The following is a 21,078-nucleotide window of genomic DNA, read 5'->3' on the forward strand; positions in this document are numbered from 1 at the left end:
CTAGATTTCTGATGGCCAACGTGACAAAAATAAAATTAAACTCACAAACTATTCAGGCTTAAACTTTATTTATAAAAACAAAACAATTATACAGATTAAGTGTAAAACTGTACAAAGCTATAGACTCATTATTCATTCATCTCTAGGGGCAGGTCGATGGTCAGCTCGTTGATAGTTTGAAGGAAGGCATCCAATTCCGTAGCGCAATTGTCTGAGTAAAACAAAAGGAAAGAAACAGAAATATGACAAACTGACAATCCCAAAATGGAATTTAACCCCAAATCCTGAAGCGAACCTGCGCGTCGCAGGTCCTTCAATGGAGACAAACGTGTGTATGTCTCGAGCACTTCAAAGTCCTCTTCAGGCAGATATGGCATTTGTGGAAGACATCCCAGTCCTGGCAGAGCAAGCTGACTCAGGCAAACCACATCCTCTGGGATGACATATTTTTCAAACTCTAGAACCACATTGAAAAAAATACAAAATACATTAGTGGGAGTTATCAGAGAGGTGGAGGAATATCAAAAGGTAAAATACCAGAGTTGACTTACCAAGTGGGTCATACGGGATAAACCTCTCAATATCCGGGTATTCTTTTACTTTGGTCTGAGGGAGGGTTTTAACTTTGGTTTCCTAAAGAAGTGATAAAATGATGATTACTACACCGATATAGGCACATCACCTGGCTAACATTATTTGTGAAATTGTGAGTTTCTGACCTGTGTCTCAAGGAGTTTGTTCTTCTCTTGTCCATTTACAGTTGGAGTTGAGGTGATCTTGTTCACTACCCCCAAAGCCTTGCGACCAGACTGTAAAGGAACATGCAACTTTTTTCCTGTCAGAGGAGTCTTCAAGAGGTTTTCTGCAACCATACATTTTAAGTGGTAAATATGCTGAGTAAAGCATTAGGGCCATTGTTTTAATTGTTTACTGTCTCGGATGGTAGTGTATGCGAGTTCTCATGGGAATGAACTCAACCAATGTAGATTATGAAGCGTCACATACAGTTCTAGTAAGGTAGACAAACATAGGTCGGTAATTGACAATTGTGTGTAGGTAGGGCAGACTACCTGGAGCAGATATCAACCGCTGGCGCATCTTTAGCGCAGGTGTATGGAGGCTGGCATTTTCTCTCTCTGCGAAGATTATTGAAGCCATTTCCTGTTTGGGAAAAGTGGTAGCTAATTAGTAAAATATTGTTACCTAACTATTTCAGACAATTACCTAGGCTATTTATTATCAACTATCAGGGTATCAAAATACGCTTGAGGATTGTGACAACCCATAGAACAAACCCCGAGAGTAACATTAGTGAGGACAGCGTCCAAGTTTGTTCAGAAAACATTTGGGTTGGTTGGTGGCTAGCAGTTTCTCAACTCCACGATGTAGCTAACGTTACGTTACATCGTGAGAAACTATGCTAGTTAGTTAGCTGCAGGCATGTATACTTTTGTCATGCAAAAGCGCTAGCAAGCCAGTTACCTTGCTAATAATGTGCTAAATTCTACCGTGTCAAAGACTTGCCGTTTGGTGGCTAGTGGTCATATGAGTCCATCTTACCGTATTGTTGTCCGGTATCTTGGGCTTGTCCGTTTTGTTTTGATTTGGATAAGCGAGTCTTCGCGGCTTCCTTTTTAAACTGCGCCTCTACGTCATCCCATTGCGATGGTTTACGTGCGCACTGGGGAGCCAGTCACACCGTTAGTGCTGTACGGGACCGTTGGCAAGTCCATACCCTAAACCCCAATGACCCTAACCTTAACCCGTACCTTAACCACCACGTCAACCGGGTAACGTCAGAGTTGGGACGTCCCAAGGAATCGAATAGCAAGGATAACAGTTAACTACCCCCCTGATCTGAAGAAACTATATTCTAGTAAACGCCTATGATCATAACGCTTTAAACTCAATCAAACCAGGCGCAGGCTATATATAGTAGTATAATATCGGCTACAGTCAGATTTTTGTAAATATCTTTTTATTTCACAACTTTTCAACAAAACTTGCAAGGTAACAATTTCCACGAAACTAGTGAATTGTCATTCACCTCTACTACAAACAGTGTGTTAAATGTGTTTTTTAGTGCCGATAATAAACTAGCTCTGTAATATCATAAATCAGTTGTTCACTTTATAAAACAGCCTGATATTATCACTTATGTAAAATATTTTCACTGATATAAAATTCCCTATCTCTTTTATCTATTCACCCCTTGATAAATCGTAATCCTCCTATTATATAGCTTATCATTTGATGGAAAGGCTATTGGCATTTTAGCAAAATGATAAGCATTTAATGGCATCTTACTGGTCCAGCCGGTCCAGCCTACTCAGAAGGTTCCAATGAAAATAGGGGTATACCATATAATTAAAGTGTGTGTTATGTATGTAATTGGTTGTTTATGCAAGCGTTATATTATAAGCTTAACATAGCGTATAATGATATGCTACCACCCGTTTTCAAACGTTTATATTTTAATTAATGATCTTACCATTTTGTACAAAATATATATCTGCGGACAAGTGGTACATTCTCTCGTGTATGAAGGCAACTTGTTGTATGCAGCTTCCTGCATAGGGTCTTCATCCCAAAAAATAACCATGGCGGCCACTGAAATAGCTAGGCAAGCGGTGAGTACTATAATTAAGGATGCTTTTCTTGCTCTTTTGGCTAGGGCACCGATGTAGCTTGCTAAAATTATTACATTTGAGTATTGGGTGAATTTAATTCTAACAGCATGGATACATGTTGGTGGAAAGCCCCTCTCCCCATGGATGTTGCATCGTTTTTTATAGGGTAGCTCCATATCAAATTACCTCTTTATTACAACGTTATTATGGCATTGATACAATGTATCTAGATAAATATCGCTCATTACGAAACCGCATGATTTATCAAAATAAAAATGATCGCGAACATTCGATTGTCTGCATTTAGGCTATTGCTCGCGTGCGTTCCCTTTCTTGGTTATCGTTGCGATCCAGTATCCTCATAATTTCTCAATTTCGCAGTTAACGATCTATACATCACATTGATATGGTATTATTGATAGGACATTATTACTATGTATTTCTTTCTGGACATTTCAATTTGCACGCATATCCGCCGTCTCTCGTGAGTTCGATTATGTTAGTAGCCTATCTATCACATTGTTTCTGGTCCTGTCAGTCCCGTTACTTTGCTGGGCGTTGTCTGGTGTGCATAACTAATCATATAGGTTAACCGCGTGGGGATTATTAATATTATTGATATATAACTACAAAGTAACGAGGCTAATAATGTGGATTCAGCAAAAGTGGTTTACTTAATTTCAGAATGTGAGTCAGCTTGAAAAATCACTGGGTGAAGGATTGGTAGGCTAACCTAAATAGGCTTTCCGGTTATGTTCGCCTACATCAACGCTTTTTTGTGCAATTAATTCAACCCAAATGGCTCAATAAATGGACGTCAACAACAAGCGTTATGTAATTGTGCAAGGCAGATGTGTCTTTGACCCCAAGTAGGCCTTGGGTTTGGGAATACTGCACATGTAGGCCAGTTGAGGAGTGTGTTGAGAGTCAAGAAATACCATATGTTTAACCAATGGCCTTTTAGCAGTTTAAACACAATTCGAACTATCCAAATAATTGACAACTGTTTACCCAAGTCTGCGTAACTATTTTCAACCTCTCCCCTTTTAGCTGAGCAGATTTTGCAGTCTGCCTCAAAGCCACAATATATTTTAAAAGCACATTTTTGTTACATTTAGGCATTTTAGTGGTGGTGTTGCTGTGGTTCAGTTGATTCACTATTGAGGACACACACCTCAGTTCCATTTCATCTAAATTCCTTGTTTTCCTGCCGACATCACCACCCTGTGCAGTTCTAGAAACAGGATGTCTGATGATGCTAGCTTTCTACACACACACACACACACACACACACACACACACACACACACACACACACACACACACACACACACACACACACACACACACACACACACAACACACACACACACACGTTTATATCCATATTAGGCCCTTATGGATTTGGGGTCAGGCCTACAACATTTCCTATTGGATTCGTAGGATCCATGTCCTCCTGTATCAAGTTGGGTCATCTGTTATAATACATGTATAACATGTGGAAGTATTACTCTCACACAACAATGCCCTTGTTCTACAGTACCTCTCAAAATGTGATGTTTTACTTTCCGTATATGGACATGGTGGTTTCAACAGTAGGCATGCAAATATGTCTCCATACAGGAAACAGGAAGTGTATTACAACTAGAGCACAGAGTTTCTAAACCTGAGAATTGAGCTGACATGCGTTATCTTGCTAGAATACAATGGAATGTGTGAAACCAGAATGGCAAAAATAGCTAAATTGTACCTTAAACCATAGATTGTAGCTGTGGTTAACACTTCAACAGTTTGGGCCTTAGAATTTACACCACCAGTAGTTGTGGAAGGGAATGTTTGACATGTCATATTTCTGTGTAGTCTTGTCCTGCATGAAATGTGTAAACTGAGGTGAAATAATAATGTTATTATGATCAGCCTTATGTTTACCTAAGTTACGATAGCCTAATCCATACCACCCCAGTTTCATATGTATCTGTGATTATACCTGGTGGTTAAGGATTAATTACACATCTTTACTCAGTGTTTCTAATCTCAAAATCGTTCTCTTGTCTTTAGGGCGAAGGTGCTCGCGCCGTCCCTCTCACCGGCCATGTCGGCTTCGACAGCATGCCCGACCAACTGGTCAACAAGTCTGTCAACCACGGCTTTTGCTTCAACATCCTCTGCGTTGGTGAGTGTGTCATGCGTGAAACCTCCCTTTTTCTCCTCAAGGCAAAATGGGAGCCATTCTCCGCCGCAATGTATGTCATTCGTTTCCACTGTAGATGCAAACCCAATTCATTCTGTCTTTGACTCACTTTGGTGGTTTCTCACTGGTCAGTAGTCAGCTCTGGTTACCGTAGCTAATTCATCCTCCGTCATGTTCGAGCTATCATCTGGGACTGGGCCAGTAAAATGATTTTTCCAACATTTTTGATAAACAGGGCAAGATAGAAATTGGCCTATAACAGTTAGGATCAGCTTGATCTCCCCCTCTAAATAAAGGATGCACCATGGCTGCCTTCCAAGCACTGGGGACCTTCCCAGAGAGGAGAGACAGGTTAAAAAGGTCAGAGACAGGCTTGGCGATGATAGGGGCAGCAACCTTAAAGAAGAAAGGACCTAAACCATCTGACCCAGATGTTTTTTTAGGGTCAAGTTTATGGAGCTCCTTTAGCACCTCAGACTCAGTGACTTCCTTCAAGGAGAAACTGTGTAGCGGGGCAGGGGAAAAAGAGGGAGGAGCATCGGGGCTAGTCGCATTAGAAGGGCTGGGAGATGAGGAAGTGTTGGATGGGCAAAGAGGCGTGACAGAGTCAAATAGGAATCCTGACTTAATGAAGTGGTGATTAAAGAGCTCAGCCATTCGCTCCTTGTCAGTAACAACCACATCATCAACATTAAGGGACATGGGCAGCTGTGAGGAGGAGGGTTTATTCTCCAGGCCTTTCACCATTTCCCAGAACTTCTTGGGGTTAGACCCACAGAGAGAGAACTGCTCCTTAAAGTAACTAACTTTGGCCTTCCGGATAGCCTGAGTGCACTTATTTCTCATTTGCCTGAACGACAGTCAGTCAGCCTGAGTATTTGTGTGCCAAGCCTTTCGCCAAATGGTGTTCTTGAGGTGGACTAACTCTGCTAGATCACGTTCAAACCTGTTTTTAATTCTCATGTTCTTTATGGGGGCGTGCTTGTTAACAATACCACTGAAAATATTTAAAAAAAGAAGGTCCAAGCATCTTCAACAGAGGGGATCAAGCTGATTCTATACCAATTCAGGCCAGGCCATGAAGGAAGGTGGTTTAAGCATGTCCCAGTTTTGGTCACCTAGCAGGACAAATTCAGACTTAGTGGGCCAGGAGAGAGCTTAGGGCAGGTAGGGTACAGGCCGGTGCTGATGGTGGATGATAACACCCAGCAACAGTCAACAAAGAGCTATTTGTTTAATGCTTAAAACCAGCAAATCAAATTGTGGAGACAACCTAGCACTGAAGGTGTTCCTTGGTAAAGATTGCCACTCCACCACCTTTGGAAGATCTGTATTGCCGAAACAGGTTATAACCAGAAAGGTTAACATCAGTGTTTAGAACACTCTTTCTTAACCATGTCTCAGTAAGGACCAACACATCTGGCTGGATAAGAGCTGTGAACCCACACTTTCAATTGATACATTTTAGGTAATAAGCTTCTAGTGTTAACGTGCAGAAAACCCAGGCTTTTACGAGAGAAGAAATCAGTGAAGCAGAACTCATCAGAGCACAAGTCAGAATTGGAGCAGATAAAACATCTGAAGCAAATTAAGTGTTTCCATTGCCCATTTAGGCAAATTGCGCATTGATAAATTGGCAACAGCCTGTATGCCCTCCCACCTATCTGTTTAAAATCTCAGGTAGCCCGCGAAAGCCAGCATGGATAGAATGCAAGAATTGACTAATATTATTTGCCATATTCAAATAATCTCCCCCCCAACTCCATATACAAACTTATACATACGAACAACAATTTACAGACGCACAGATGCACACAAACAATGACTACATCTAATCTGCCCAGATCCGCATGCTCACACTCCCATCCCTAGTACCTGCATTATTGTTTGCCACTCGGCCTTAAATTGTATCAGTTTGTTTTTCCTCTGTCGCCCATACCATTTCAATATTTCAATAATAAATCATTCAATTTTTTCATTGTGTTAACGATGGCGGATTAATTTCCAAGTTTTTAGTATACGTTTTTTCAAGATGAGTGATGAGAAGAGAATTGTCCAGCACATTGGGTATCTCACTACACCCCCGTATGCCATGTCTTGAAATATGTAGACAGACTTATTAAAATAACATTTACATATTTAAATCATTCTCATGTGCCAACCTTTCGCCACTGTCTGTGCCATGTTGAAACGTGCATTCCTGTAGATCTGAAATAATTGGATGCATCCAGCCAACCAGAAAAGGAAGTCGAAGCAATTCATCCATTCTTGAAAGTCAGGACAAGGATCCTGCAAAGAAACATTAGTTATACTGTATAGTTAAAAAATAGATTTAGCAAGCAGTAGGCATTTAGAATTAAAATGTGGAGTGGAGCTTCATAGTTACGTGTTGACATCATTTTGACACCTTCAAAATTATTCGGCAATCATCATTGGAAAATCACTGTTTCCATCATAATTTGTCGCAATAAACAAAGTTTGACAAAAGACAAATCAACCCCTGTCGATTGGATAAAAATGTTGTCAATCTTTAGAAAATCAAAATGATCATGACACGAGCTGAATTAAATGTAAAAGGCTTTGAAAATAAAATTTTGCGGTACGCTCAGTGCTCCATTGACATTTCACAGAGATACGCTTGTTTTTGTGAGAAGTCTTAGAAAAAGAACAGGAACTTCGCATTAATATGAACAGTGTATACTAAACTATGATAATGTCTATGTCTCAAAATCGATATCTATCTTACCTCTATATTGTTTTATGTCCTCCGGATGGGAGAAGAAAGATGAGTTCCACAGTAAGCCTGTTAGTTAGCCTCGATCCTTCCACAGCATCCAGCCCAGTTGACGCAATGTTGTTTTCCTGATTTTTGACCACTTTATTTTCTCTGGCCTCCATTTGATTTATTTGCCCTAATTTTGGCCATCCTACAAGGGTAAAAACGCAAATTAGTTTTGAACGGATTTTGATAGAGACATGAGGTTTAGACCATTGGTTTTATTAGAGGATTATCTACACAATGAACATATTATTTTACTCATTGGTCAAAATATGTGTTTTTGATTGGACACTACTATGTCAGCCGTTTCCATTACACGTGTCGCAATTTTTTTTTTGCGACATTGCTTTTGTCGTTTAAACTTGGGTGAATGGAAACCTGCCTATTGACCTGCTATAGAGTTTTCATATATTAGCCTTATTTTAAAGCAAAATGTAAAGCATTTTGTCCATTTTGTTGAAAGTAGGAAACAGAGAATATAATCCCCTCTCCATTTTCAACACTTTAAATTACTTGAAAGTTATCAGTGGCACTCAAAACGTTCTAAAGCAATGGCAGAAGCCGAAGAACCTGTATTATTACAGTCTACTCTATAAATTCTGGTGTGTGTGGATCCCAGAAAGCAAAACAAGAACTGAATCGAGAGCAAAACATTTTTAAAGCTTTAATACAGCTCCATTACAACTGCCTTTTTGTCTTCACAAGACTTAGATTTGTTATACTTTTTGCTGGTACATTCAAACGTAAACCTTTGGATGTCAGGGCCCAATCTTTAGCATGGGGTTCAGTTTGAGTCACTGCCAGGCGAGATGCTCATTGCTTAGTCCAGCCCTGCCAAGTTATTATGAGGATGATGAGAGACCACGGAAACATCTTGACAATGACCTTAGGTGGAGTTTCTCTCAGACGCAGGAAATGGGAGGGGAGAATCTGGCATTGTGCTGTTCCATTCTAACCCCCCTCCCCCTTAAACTATATATTGTGCACTCAGAGTGAAAGCCTGATGCCTTGTGAATAGTAGTCTACTATACCGTTGGCAGTGTAGCGCTCTGCGTGCTCTGTGTGTAGATGTGGTGTCTGATGAACAGAAGAAAGCCTAGTGCTGCATCCCAAATGGCACCTTATTCCCTACGTAGTGCACTACTTTTGACCCAAAAGTACGTAGGGAATAAGGTGCCATTTGGGACGTACCACTAGATTTTCTCACACTGGGAAAGGAAGGCGTCTTACTCACTCGACTGACAGCTTTGAACAGTGTGAGTTTGTCAGAATGCATCAGGACATCTGTGACTCAGACCCATGCTGCCATTTTTACGATGGTCTGCTCCAGATATCAACTGTGGTGGACATAGGATTAGCTTGCTGTTGTGCTGCACCGCTGCAAGATGTCACATTCAATGTAGTCCCTCTTAAAGGCACCCAAGTTATCAGACATTTCTGCTGCGCATCTTTTTTTATTCCATTAAAAAGCGCCTCTCCTGCCAAAAGCAGCAGAGGAGCCAGAGGGAGGGGCTCACACGGCTAAATGTATAGGGAAGTGACAAATGGGAAGAGTCCATATAATTAACATTCTGGTGGCATTAGAGAGATCTGCTCTGCAGCCCGAGTCCAAATTGTAAAACTGCAGTCTTTTCAACAGGATGTACGAAATCCTGTAATGTACAGTATGGGAGAATCTTTTAAACTTTTATTCTGACAATGGCCCAATCTGGAATATTCCCTGCTGTTCAATGCTAATTTCCATTAATGATATACTGTAGCCTATACCCATTGACTCTTGAAGAATATAGCTTATAAATGCCTAATGAGCTTAGTACAACTATCTCACACAAACTCAATCTCCAGATAGTATAGAGAGTCCACAAAAAAAGGACACAATGGAGAATTAACTGAAAGGTGTGTGTGTGATTTAGGTGAGACGGGCCTCGGCAAGTCCACTCTCATGGACACCCTGTTCAACACCAAGTTCGAGGGTGAGCCCACCCAGCACAACCAGCCGGGCGTGCAGCTCAAGTCCAACACCTACGAGCTCCAGGAGAGCAACGTGCGCCTCAAGCTGACCGTGGTCAACACTGTGGGCTTCGGAGACCAGATCAACAAAGAGAACAGGTGAGAGACAATGATGTAGATAAACAAGATGAATATAATGTATGTCTGTCTGTCTATCTTTGGGAAGAGAGCCCCAGGTTCCGCTTCATGTGTCTAAGAGATGTATAGATTGTACAATAACTTATGGGTCGCGTTCATTAGAAACAGAAGAAAACTCTCTGAAATGGGTAGGCACTATGATAACTTACGCAACCTCCTTATGAATACAGGCCTGGAGTTTCTACAGTATACCACTACCAAGAATATAATATCTTTCACAGGAGTGATAGTTTGTGAATGTCACTATTTAATTGTGCATGCTTGAGATGCCCCCTATGAAGTGTGGACTTGAGATGCCCCCTCTGGAGTCTGGTGGAACATTAGGTACCAATCTTATTACACTCTTATGGTGCCTCTCCCATACCTTATGAAAGCAGTGAGTCACTGATATATTTATTGTTAGACAAGATGAATAACAGTAGTCTGACACTTGAGCCAGGAGTCTCCAGGGCTAAATCATACAGTGTCTTGTCTGTGGGAAAGGGAGTGCTACTCTACCTGTCACCTTCCCCCTTCTAGTGAACATGGGATCTCATTGTATCCATTCTCTCTCCCTCCTGTCATGTGAACCTCATTCCTCATCATGAGAGATCAGAGAGAGGATGGATGATGTCATGTGAGCACCAGGCAGCTCTCTCTCTAATCTCAGTCCTCAGTCTGTCCCAGACCTCTCTAGCTGCTCTGGTTAGGGCCCCAGGGGGAGGCTGTGCTAGTTACAGGAACCCTCTTGTAGGTCAGCGCTCCAGGTTCAAACTGCTTCACATCACTATCAAATGGTGGATGGATGAGTGTGAGCTAAGGGCTAGCAGTTAGCGGCATCCATCACAAAGACAATACCAGTCATATGAGTTTCTTATGAGGGGGAGTGGAGGTGGGAATAGGTGTCACTCACACGGAGGGCGGAGGTTAGACCTGAGTTTAATCAGCGGTTCCGATCCGCCTTCGGCTGTGCGGTGCATCTTCCCTTTCCTTGGCGATGGTATGCCTTTGATGCCTCTCCTCTGCTCCCTGATCCGTGCGCTCCCACATCTCTTCTCCATCAAGTTATGCCTGATGACTCCCAGCTATTGAGACCCAGCTCAGCTGAATGATGGATCAGCAAATTCCTTATACAGAGCTGAGTTGTACTCACTTAGCATCTAGCTACCGCCCACTGACAACACTCCGGGATTAAAGTACAAACTGGCTTAAATCTCTCACTTAAAGGGATACTTCTGGATTTATCTACTTCCACAGAGTCAGATGAACTTGTGTATACCATTTATGTGTTTCTGCGTGCAGTTGGAAGGAAGTTGCTAACTTGTGTTAGCGCAATGAGCCGGAAGTCTACGGTATCAGCTAGCATACTGGATGCAGAGACATAAAAATGGTATCCATAAATTCATCTGACTCTGGGGAAGTATGTAAAGTGCTTCATTGCCAAAATCCCAAAGTATCCCTTTAAGAGATGCTTTACAACACCCTCTGGTATTCTATGGTGGTGGAACTGTCTTCATTTTGAGTGAACGTAAAGGTATAGCCTACCCTTGAATCCTTCATAGACGATAGTAAGACACATTTTCTCTTTTTGGTGCACAGCTACGTCTTCAGTCCAGTTTCCTTATCAGCTGTTTATGGTGTGATTATAACACCTTGAAACATACACGCTTTTCTCTCCTCAGCTACAAGTCTATTGTGGAGTTTATCGACACCCAGTTTGAGGCCTATCTGCAGGAGGAGCTGAAAATCAAGCGCACGTTACACAGCTACCACGACACACGCATCCACGCCTGCCTGTACTTCATCACGCCCACCGGACACTCCCTCAAGTCCCTGGACCTAGTCACTATGAAGAAACTGGACAGCAAGGTGAGCTGCAAGACTAGCTAATTACACTACGATTCCAATGGTTCACTGGGTTCAACCTGCATGGGCCAGATATAGTATACTGAGTTGGCCTATATGTGTCACTGTCAATGTTGGCTTCTCTGTAAGTCGCTTTAGATAAAGATATTTGCCAAATTATCATATTACGCAATACATTCATTGAACTCTGCTGATTTGAAGTGTCACTTGAAAAGCAGCTTCCTTAATATGATGATAATCTCGGTTGAAGAGTTATATTTTATTCATAGCTATTTATAAAATGCAGGGGGAAAAGAGAAAGCTCTCTAGCCTCAAGATGATGTCACAATGTGGATGCAGGGCAGCATTGATGTCATCACAGAGAACTTCATCATCATTTCATTGTGGCTCATAAACTCTTCTACACCATTTGCACACTCAAAGATGGGCTCCTGTCCCGTGACGGTGTTGGTCGTCACGGTGACCGCTTACTCTATTTTCCTAGGGCCACCCCAAAAGGCCCTATTTGCATAGAGACTTCCTGACTTTCGAACAAAGGGGCTCCTCAGTGTTTGCCAGAGCAGCTGTACCCTAGCCACCTTCCAGCCTCTCACAGCAGTGTGGTCTGTGATCCAGAGCAGAAGCCTTCCTGTGTATACAGTCACACGGCTCTTAGCATCATCTCAGCATCCTTGGCACTAGTGACTGTAAAGCCCTCTATAGGAGGTCCAAGGGCCAATGCTAGTGGGTGGTGCGGGAGGCAGGCAGCTACAATGAAACAAAGCCTGTTGCGTAGGAGGGAGTGCGGTGTCTCTTGAGTTTATGGGTGAGAAGTGGTGATGGGTGAATGTTTGACAAAGACCCCCCTGCATCCTCAGGCCTCCTTTTCAGTCCTGTGGGCTCCTCTTCATTCCTGTGGGCTCCTCTTCAGTCCTGTTGGCTCCTCTTCAGTCCTGTGGGCTCCATTGAAGCAGATATTCTGGCATGCTGTATCTCTTCCCTCTCTCTCCATGTTCTGATTTTGGCACCAAGCATGGGGGCTGGAGGAAGGGTTTCTTCTAAACAAGCCGGATCAGTAGGCTCTCATCATTAACATTGTGTTTGGAGATCTCTTCACGAGATAGATCCTGCGTTAGAGGTTGACTATACTACCCTCTCTGGTAAATGCTCTTACTGCTCTGCACTGCTGTCTATTTTTCTGTCTTTGCTTCGTTCCAAGCTCTGATTATGGCGGAAATGCACATAGATATGCCCGAATCAAACATCCCTGAAGCTAGTAGAGACTAGGGGTGTTCAGATATAAAAATACGTTACATTTATAGCTTTTGTATCCGTCTGCATGATTTCCCTGCTGTAGACCAAGGCACAAGGCATCCAGAGAAGCGTAAGAAAGGGAGGGGTGGGCCCAGATCTCAGGGTCTATTTATATCCTGTCTTGACCAGATGTTCCCCACTTGTCTCAGGAGGTTTAGCTAGCTAGCTGTGATGTAATGACCTGGCTGCATAGGAGATGCTCGCATTATCCGGCCCCGCTCTGCTATCTTCCAGCTGAGGTCTCCCTAGCAAACACAGAACGTACCCGTAATGTTCCCAGAAGGTTCTCCTTTGGTTATTTGCTAGCTGGGTGCACTCTCCAATCAGAACACCAGCTTGGTGCTGCTGCCCAATATAGGCTAAACCCAGCAGCTTGGGTACAACTTTGGTTTGATGAGTTTCTGGTATTGAGAAGTTCAGGATACAAGAGAGCAGTTGACACAGATGGATATTTGATTCAACCATTATTTAATGGTTATGATGATGGATTCACAAACAGTGACTACGTGCTTAGCCTCTTGTCATATGAATGATTTCCATGGAATATCTCTCAGCTTATATACTGCTATTCCAACCTACTTTTATCTTATCCAGTTGCTAACCATTATTGATTGTCACTCATCCACCACCATATCATCTACCTCCTCGGTGTAGTGTGGCACCCTAGCCAGGCCATTCCATCACGCACCCATCCTAAGATTAGCACCAGTGGCCCCCAATCTATCTTGGCACACTGACCTTCTATTCCTCACTCGTGACACCACTAACACATGGTGTGTCCCTGTTCATTGTCACTCATTCAGCTTAGGAGTTTACACACATTAATTAATATTGTATCATAAATCATCATATCAATAGGGGTTTAGTAGCGCATACAGAAAAAGTATATATTAACATTTATTTTAACAACATGTATGTACATGTATTTATTTGTATTTAAATTATAGATATCTAAATATATGTTTAAGTCATTACAAAATTGGCCATTTTCATATATTTCTACATATATGTTTTTGTATTTAAGTATATGGTGTGGAAATAGATTTTGACAGTATGCTGTGGTAGCTAGTAAAATATATTCCCAAAATAGACACTGAGTGTACAAAACATTAGGAACATCTGCTGTTTCCATGACATAGACTGACCAGGTGAATCCAGGTGAAAGCAATGATCCCTTATTGATGACACTTGTTAAATCCACTTCAATCAGTGTAGATGAAGGGGAGGAGACAGGTTAAAGAATGATTTTTAAGCCTTGAGATATGGATTGTGTATGTGTGCCATTCAGAGTGTGAATGGGCAAGACAAAAGATTTAAGTGCCTTTGAACGGGGTATGGTAGTAGGTGCCAAGCACACTGGTTTGAGTGTGTCAAGAACTGCAACGCTGCTGGGTTTTTCACACTCAACAGTTTCCCATGTGTATCAAGAATGGTCCACTACCCAAAGGACATCCAGCCAACTTGACACAACTGTGGGAAGCATTGGAGTCAACATGGGCCAGCATCCCTGTGGAACACTTTCGACACCTTGTAGAGTCCATGCTCCGACGAATTGATGCTGTTCCAAGGGCAAAAGGCGGTGCAACTCAATATTAGGAAGGTGTTCCTTATGTTTCGTACACATGAGAAAGCTTTTTGGCGGTGACAGCCTAAATTGTAACGCTGCGCTGTCAGTTGGAGGCGGGGCTGGGGCTGCAGAATTTATTTTCAACTACAACTTTTGCATGCAAAATACCACTTTGGAAACCTAATGCTAAGGTATCAGAGGTCAATAGAGACTCAACATTATCATTGGGTAGAGAAGGTTGTGAGGTGTGAGTGTGTATTTTACATATATTTTATTTATGTATATATTTGATTAAAATATAATCCCAATATATAAAAACATTATTGAAATGTATTCCAATATATTATTTTTCTGTATGGGAGTGTTTTGTATGTGCTTACTATAGATTAAGCTTAGTTTTGTACTTAAAAATGATCAATGCAAACCTCCAGCGAAAAGGCTTTCTAGTCCAGGACTAGGCTTAATCTGTATCTGGGAAACCAACCCTTAATGTGTGGAGCTGAGAGGTTTTGGATCAAATGATTATAAGATTATCTTGATCTACATTGTTTTTCATGGGCTCTGTTTGAAAGTAGAGCCAATTTAGACAATTTAGGTTGTTTTTTCTGGCCTTCTGAAAGCAGAGGGTTATACATTTCATTTGACATGAGCCTCAAAGCTGTTCCTTATTTAGCTACATCCCAATGTATGGTCATTATTTGTTCACACCTTTTCACTGTCAGCCGATCATAACAATCCTAAATCTGCTCTGTTCTCTAGCTGCTAGCATACACTTTGTACTAAATTTTGTAATTCTGATTGTAAAAAACAAACAAATCAATTCCTGTGTTTTTTTAATGTATTTGGATGGATTGTTTTGTCTATTTGCTGAACAAATACATTCCTCATTAGCGGATAGCCTAATAACATTTTCTGATCTAATTTAATCTCCTCAAACAACAGGTCAACATCATCCCCATCATCGCCAAATCAGACGCAATCTCCAAGAGCGAGTTGACCAAGTTCAAGATCAAGATCACCAGTGAGCTGGTCAGCAACGGTGTTCTGATCTACCAATTCCCCACTGACGACGAGACGGTGGCAGAGATCAACTCCACCATGAACGTAAGATAAACCTTCTCTGATGCCGCTCATTTTAGTTCAGCAGCATTTCAGCAAGTTATACAGACTTACTAGTTATTGTTGAGAAGTATGAGAGTGACTGACAAGGTTTGTTTAGGAAGAAATATCAAGTGATACAATACTTGATTGTCTGTTTTCATGGAAGATATTTTTGTGAGGCCAGGTACATACAATATACAGTTGAAGTCGGAAGTTTGCATACACCTTAGCCAAATACATTTAAACTCAGTTTTTCACAATTCCTGACATTTAATCCTAGTAAAAATTCCCTGTTTTAGGTCAGTTAGGATCACCACTTTATTTTAAGAATGTGAAATGTCAGAATAATAGTAGAGAGAATTATTTATTTCAGATGTTATTTATTTCATCACATTCCCAGTTGGTCAGAAGTTTACGTACACTCAATTAGTATTTAGTATCATTGTCTTTCAATTGTTTAACTTGGGTCAAACGTTTCGGGTAGTTTTCCACAAGCTTCCCACAATAAGTTGGGTGAATTTTGGCCCATTCCTCCTGACAGAGCTGGTGTAACTGAGTCAGGTTTGTAGTCCTCCTTGCTCCCACATGCTTTTTCAGTTCTGCCCATATATTTTCTATAGGATTGAGGTCAGGGCTTTGTGATGGCCACTCCAATACCTTGACTTTGTTGTCCTTAAGCCATTTTGCCACAACTTTGGAAGAATGCTTGGGGTCATTGTCCATTTGGAAGACCCATTTGCGACCAAGCTTTAACTTCCTGACTGATGTCTTGAGATGTTGCTTCAATATATCCACATAATTTTCCTTCCTCATGATGCCATCTATTTTGTGAAGTGCACCAGTCCCTCCTGCAGCAAAGCACCCCCACATCATGATGCTGCCACCCCGTGCTTCACGGTTGGGATGGTGTTCTTCGGCTTGCAAGCTCCCCCTTTTTCCTCCAAACATAACGATGGTCATTATGGCCAAACAGTTCTATTTTTGTTTCATCAGACCAGAGGACATTTCTCCAAAAAGTACAATCTTTGTCCCCATTTGCAGTTGCAAACCGTAGTCTGGCTTTTTTATGGCGGTTTTGGAGCAGTGGCTTCTTCCTTGCTGAGCGGCCTTTCAGGTTATGTCGATATAGGACTCCTTTTACTGTGGATATAGATACTTTTGTACCTGTTTCCTCCAGCATCTTCACAAGGTCCTTTGCTGTTGTTCTGGGATTGATTTGCACTTTTCGCACCAAAGTACGTTCATCTCTAGGAGACAGAACGCGTCTCCTTCCTGAGCGGTATGACGGCTGCGTGGTCCCATGGTGTTTATACTTGTGTACTATTGTTTGTACAGATGAACGTGGTACCTTCAGTCATTTGGAAATTGCTCCCAAGGATGAACCGGACTTGTGGAGATCTACAATTTTTTTTCTGAGGTCTTGGCTGATTTCTTTTGATTTTCCCATGATGTCAAGCAAAGAGGCACTGAGTTTACATCTACAGGTACACCTCCAATTGACTCAAATGATGTCAATTAGCCTATCAGAAGCTTCTAAAGCCATGACATCATTTTCTGGAATTTTCCAAGCTGTTTAAAGGCACAGTCAACTTATTGTATATAAACTTCTGACCCACTGGAATTGTGATACAGTGAATTATAAGTGAAATAATCTGTCTGTAAACAATTGTTGGAAAAATTACTTGTGTCATGCACAAAGTAGATGTCCTAACCGACTTGCTAAAACTGTAGTTTGTTAACAAGAAATTTGTGGAGTGTTTGAAAAACAAGTTTTAATGACTCCAACCTAAGTGTATGTAAACTTCCGACTTCAACTGTACGTACAATATAGTGGATAAAATCATTACAGGAGTAGATATGGTTGTGTATCTGTACCCCTTGTGAGAGTTTCCTTTCACTTTGAGTTCTGAGTAATTTATTCTGTTCATTCTCAGAAAACTAAACCAGCAGCACTAGAGCAGGATACGAGCACCATCTGTGTCCACTCCTCCTCCTCCTCCTCCTCCTCCTCCTCCTCCTCCTCCTCCTCCACCACCTCCTCCTCCTAGTCAGGAAGCCACAGCAGCCCCACACAGGGAGAGGACAGTACAGTACAGTACAGTCCAGTACAGTGTATGACAATCAGCTAGCTCTCGCTACAGGAAGCTCTCAGTGTGAGAAAGGACCCCGAGCCGCTGGCTAACGGGCCGGGGCTAAATGAGCGGACCATGAGGAGTGACATAAGCGAGTAGAGAATGCCAACGCTTGCGACTGAGCAGAACCCAGCTGATTTGCATTAGTCAATTAGCTCCCTTAGACTCTCGCCCTCCGATCTCACGAAGACGCCACCGATCTTGCAGAAAGGTCACCCACACCGACCACTGCAGTGAGAAGCCCTTGCTGTCTATGAAAATGAGCTATCGCTGTTGGATGAATGGAACATGTATTAACTTGCAATATAGACCTAACATGACACATGTCACTTGTAATTCACTTTGTGTTAGGTTCACTCTGCCAGTTGGTTCGCCTATCAAGAGATATGCTCCAATTTATCCAAATCTAAACAAATAAATAATCAAGTTATGTAATGGAGTGATAACATGGTATGATAATTGCAGGAAGTGTGAATAGTGTGTGTGCTTGCATGATGTGTATTTAGTTGTGTGTATTTGTGTGTGATATGTGTGTTGTGTTTGATAGAGAGTTTGATCGTTCCAAGATGGCGTAGTAGTGCAGTTCTGTTTTTGTCGTGTGTCTGTAAATAGCCTGTAAATACCCTGTTTTTTTGTATTTTTCGTACATATTTCCCTATCAGACTTTTCATCCTTCTACAAAATATACTTTCCTGCAACCCGCCTCACTCAATGTGGAACGGATTCTATTATTGACTTACCTTTTATCTAGAATCTCCAGTTGAAACTAGCTAGCCAGCTAACTAGCTACTTGCTATTAGCCACAGTTAGCGGTATTTCACCCAGAACATTGGAATTTTTTTCTGCGGGATTAATTTAATCACTGGACATTAATCACCGGATATTCGGCCAGTCTGCACAGCGCGTTATCGACCCAGAACATATCAGTTTTTCTGCCGGAATCACTGAATCACTGGACCTTTAACTCCGGTTTCATCGCTACCAGCTAGCTGCAACAAATTGGACGCTGTGGTCTGGCTAATCATCCTGAGCTAGGCCCATCTCCCGGCTATCTACCTCTCTGTCAACCGGACGGGACCACCTAGTGTTGACACGGAGCCCCGCCGATCCTACACGACTGGTCTGCCGACGAAATCGTCTGATGTGGTTACGACGTCGACCACGAAGATTCCATCTGCTAGCCCCGGCCCGCTAGCATACGCTAGCCGTGGCCTCTTACTCGCTAGTGCTTTAGCAGCCTCCGAACTATCCTATTGCTGTTCACCGGACCTTTGATAACTCAGCTACACAGCTGATGTCTGCTGGACTGTTCCTTTTTACGGTACTACATCCTGTTTATGTTTAGCCTCAGCCCAAACATGGTTAGCTTATTGTTGTTTCGGTTATTTCTAATTGTACTATTTCACTGTAGATCCCCCAGCCCAGCTAAACCTGCCTTAGATAGCTCCTTTGTCCCACCTCCCATACACGCGGAGACCGACTCAATTGATGCCTCCAGTGATGCTATCTCTTTCATTGTTACCCAACGCTTAGGTTTACCTCCACTTTACTCATATCCTTCCATATCCTTGTCTGTACATAATGCCCTGAATCTTTTCTACAACACCCGGAAATCTGCCCCCTTTATTCTATGTACCCAACGCACTAGAAGACCAGTTCTTAAAGCCTTTAGCCTTATCCTTATTCTAGTCCTCCTCTGTTCCTCTGGTGATGTAGAGGCTAACCCAGGCCCTGCAGCCCTCAGTATCACTCCTACTCCCCAGGCGCTATCATTTGCTGACTTCTGTAATCGCAAAAGTCTTGGTTTCTTGCACATAAATATCAGAAGTCTACTTCCTAAGTTTGAGTTATTCACTGCGTTAGCACACTCCGCCAACCCTGATGTTCTAGCAGTGTCTGAATCCTGGCTCAGGAAGGCCACCAAAAATTCTGAAATTTCCATCCCCAACTATAACATTTTCCGTCTAGATAGAACTGCCAAAGGGGGTGGAGTTGCAATCTACTGTAGAGATAGCCTGCAGAGCTCTATCATACTATCCAGGTCTGTGCCCAAACAGTTTGAGCTTCTACTTCTAAAAATCCACCTTTCCAGAAATAAGTCTCTCACTGTTGCCGCTTGCTACAGACCCCCCTCAGCCCCCAGCTGTGCCCTGGACACCATATGTGAATTGATTGCCCCCCATTTATCCTCAGAGTTCGTACTGCTTGGTGACCTTAATTGGGTATGCTTAATACCCCGGCCATCCTACAATCCAAACTAGATGCCCTCAACCTCACGCAAATTATCAACGAACCTACCAGGTACAACCCTAAATCCGTAAACATGGGTACCCTCATAGATATCATCCTGACTAACATACCCTCTAAATACACCTCAGCTGTCTTCAACCAGGATCTCAGCGATCACTGCCTTATTGCCTGCGTCCGTAACGGGTCCGCGGTCAAACGACCACCCCTCATCACTGTCAAATGCTCCCTAAAACACTTTAGCGAGCAGGCCTTCCTAATTGACCTGGCCCAGGTATCATGGATGGATATACAGTGGGGAAAAAAAGTATTTAGTCAGCCACCAATTGTGCAAGTTCTTCCACTTAAAAAGATGAGAGAGGCCTGTAATTTCCATCATAGATACACGTCAACTATGACAGACAAAATGAGAAAAAAAATTCCAGAAAATCACATTGTAGGATTTTTTATGAATTTATTTGCAAATTATGGTGGAAAATAAGTATTTGGTCAATAACAAAAGTTTCTCAATACTTTGTTATATACCCTTTGTTGGCAATGACACAGGTCAAACGTTTTCTGTAAGTCTTCACAAGGTTTTCACACACTGTTGCTGGTATTTTGGCCCATTCCTCCATGCAGATCTCCTCTAGAGCAGTGATGTTTTGGGGCTGTCGCTGGGCAACACAGACTTTCAACTCCCTCCAAAGATTTTCTATGGGGTTGAGATCTGGAGACTGGCTAGGCCACTCCAGGACCTTGAAATGCGTCTTACGAAGCCACTCCTTCGTTGCCCGGGCGGTGTGTTTGGGATCATTGTCATGCTGAAAGACCCAGCCACGTTTGATCTTCAATGCCCTTGCTGATGGAAGGAGGTTTTCACTCAAAATCTCATGATACATGGCCCCATTCATTCTTTCCTATACACAGATCAGTCGTCCTGGTCCCTTTGCAGAAAAACAGCCCCAAAGCATGATGTTTCCACCCCCATGCTTCACAGTAGGTATGGTGTTCTTTGGATGCAACTCAGCATTCTTTGTCCTCCAAACACGACGAGTTGAGTTTTTACCAAAAAGTTATATTTTGGTTTCATCTGACCATATGACATTCTCCCAATCCTCTTCTGGATCATCCAAATGCACTCTAGCAAACTTCAGACGGGTACT

At 42.3% G+C, this 21,078-nt stretch overlaps 2 protein-coding genes across 5 annotated transcripts in view; one reads left to right on the top strand and one right to left on the bottom strand.

The window, feature by feature from the left end:
* Positions 1–59: 59 nt before the first annotated feature.
* On the bottom strand, positions 60–1,642 carry pttg1 (PTTG1 regulator of sister chromatid separation, securin). Its single transcript, XM_084150251.1, has 6 exons — positions 1,561–1,642; positions 1,071–1,161; positions 720–862; positions 552–633; positions 296–457; positions 60–211 (listed from the first exon to the last, which is right to left on the bottom strand). Exons 2-6 carry the CDS (start codon positions 1,156–1,158, stop codon positions 129–131), a joined length of 558 nt encoding a protein of 185 aa, XP_084006377.1. The 5' UTR covers positions 1,159–1,161; positions 1,561–1,642; the 3' UTR covers positions 60–128.
* A 903-nt stretch (positions 1,643–2,545) lies between these two features.
* Positions 2,546–21,078, top strand: part of LOC311107757 (septin-6-like) — a 37,994-nt gene continuing 19,461 nt past the window's right edge. For 3 of the 4 annotated variants that reach the window (XR_014610445.1, XM_084150288.1, XM_084150287.1), the window contains exons 1-5: positions 2,566–2,630; positions 4,689–4,803; positions 9,514–9,709; positions 11,410–11,596; positions 15,396–15,557. Coding sequence is in view for 3 of the 4 variants with exons in the window: in XM_084150288.1 (XP_084006414.1) it covers positions 2,601–2,630; positions 4,689–4,803; positions 9,514–9,709; positions 11,410–11,596; positions 15,396–15,557 (690 nt within the window). In the remaining variant the exon portion in view is untranslated. Of the gene's footprint in view, positions 2,631–4,688; positions 4,804–9,513; positions 9,710–11,409; positions 11,597–15,395; positions 15,558–21,078 lie in introns of all 4 variants that reach the window. The other variant, XM_084150286.1, reaches the window with a different exon arrangement.

The sequence above is a fragment of the Coregonus lavaretus genome, assembly GCF_964263955.1.
Source record: "Coregonus lavaretus genome assembly, chromosome: 32".
Taxonomy (NCBI): domain Eukaryota; kingdom Metazoa; phylum Chordata; class Actinopteri; order Salmoniformes; family Salmonidae; genus Coregonus; species Coregonus lavaretus.

Coding starts and splice junctions, on each gene's coding strand:
- pttg1 (XM_084150251.1), bottom strand. CDS start 1,158: ATGGCTTCAATAATCTTCGCAGAGAGAGAAAATGCCAGCCTCCATACA. Junction 458..551: donor TATCCCGTATGACCCACTTG/GTAAGTCAACTC, acceptor ATGTGGTTCTAG/AGTTTGAAAAATATGTCATC. Junction 212..295: donor GAAGGACCTGCGACGCGCAG/GTTCGCTTCAGG, acceptor TGTTTTACTCAG/ACAATTGCGCTACGGAATTG.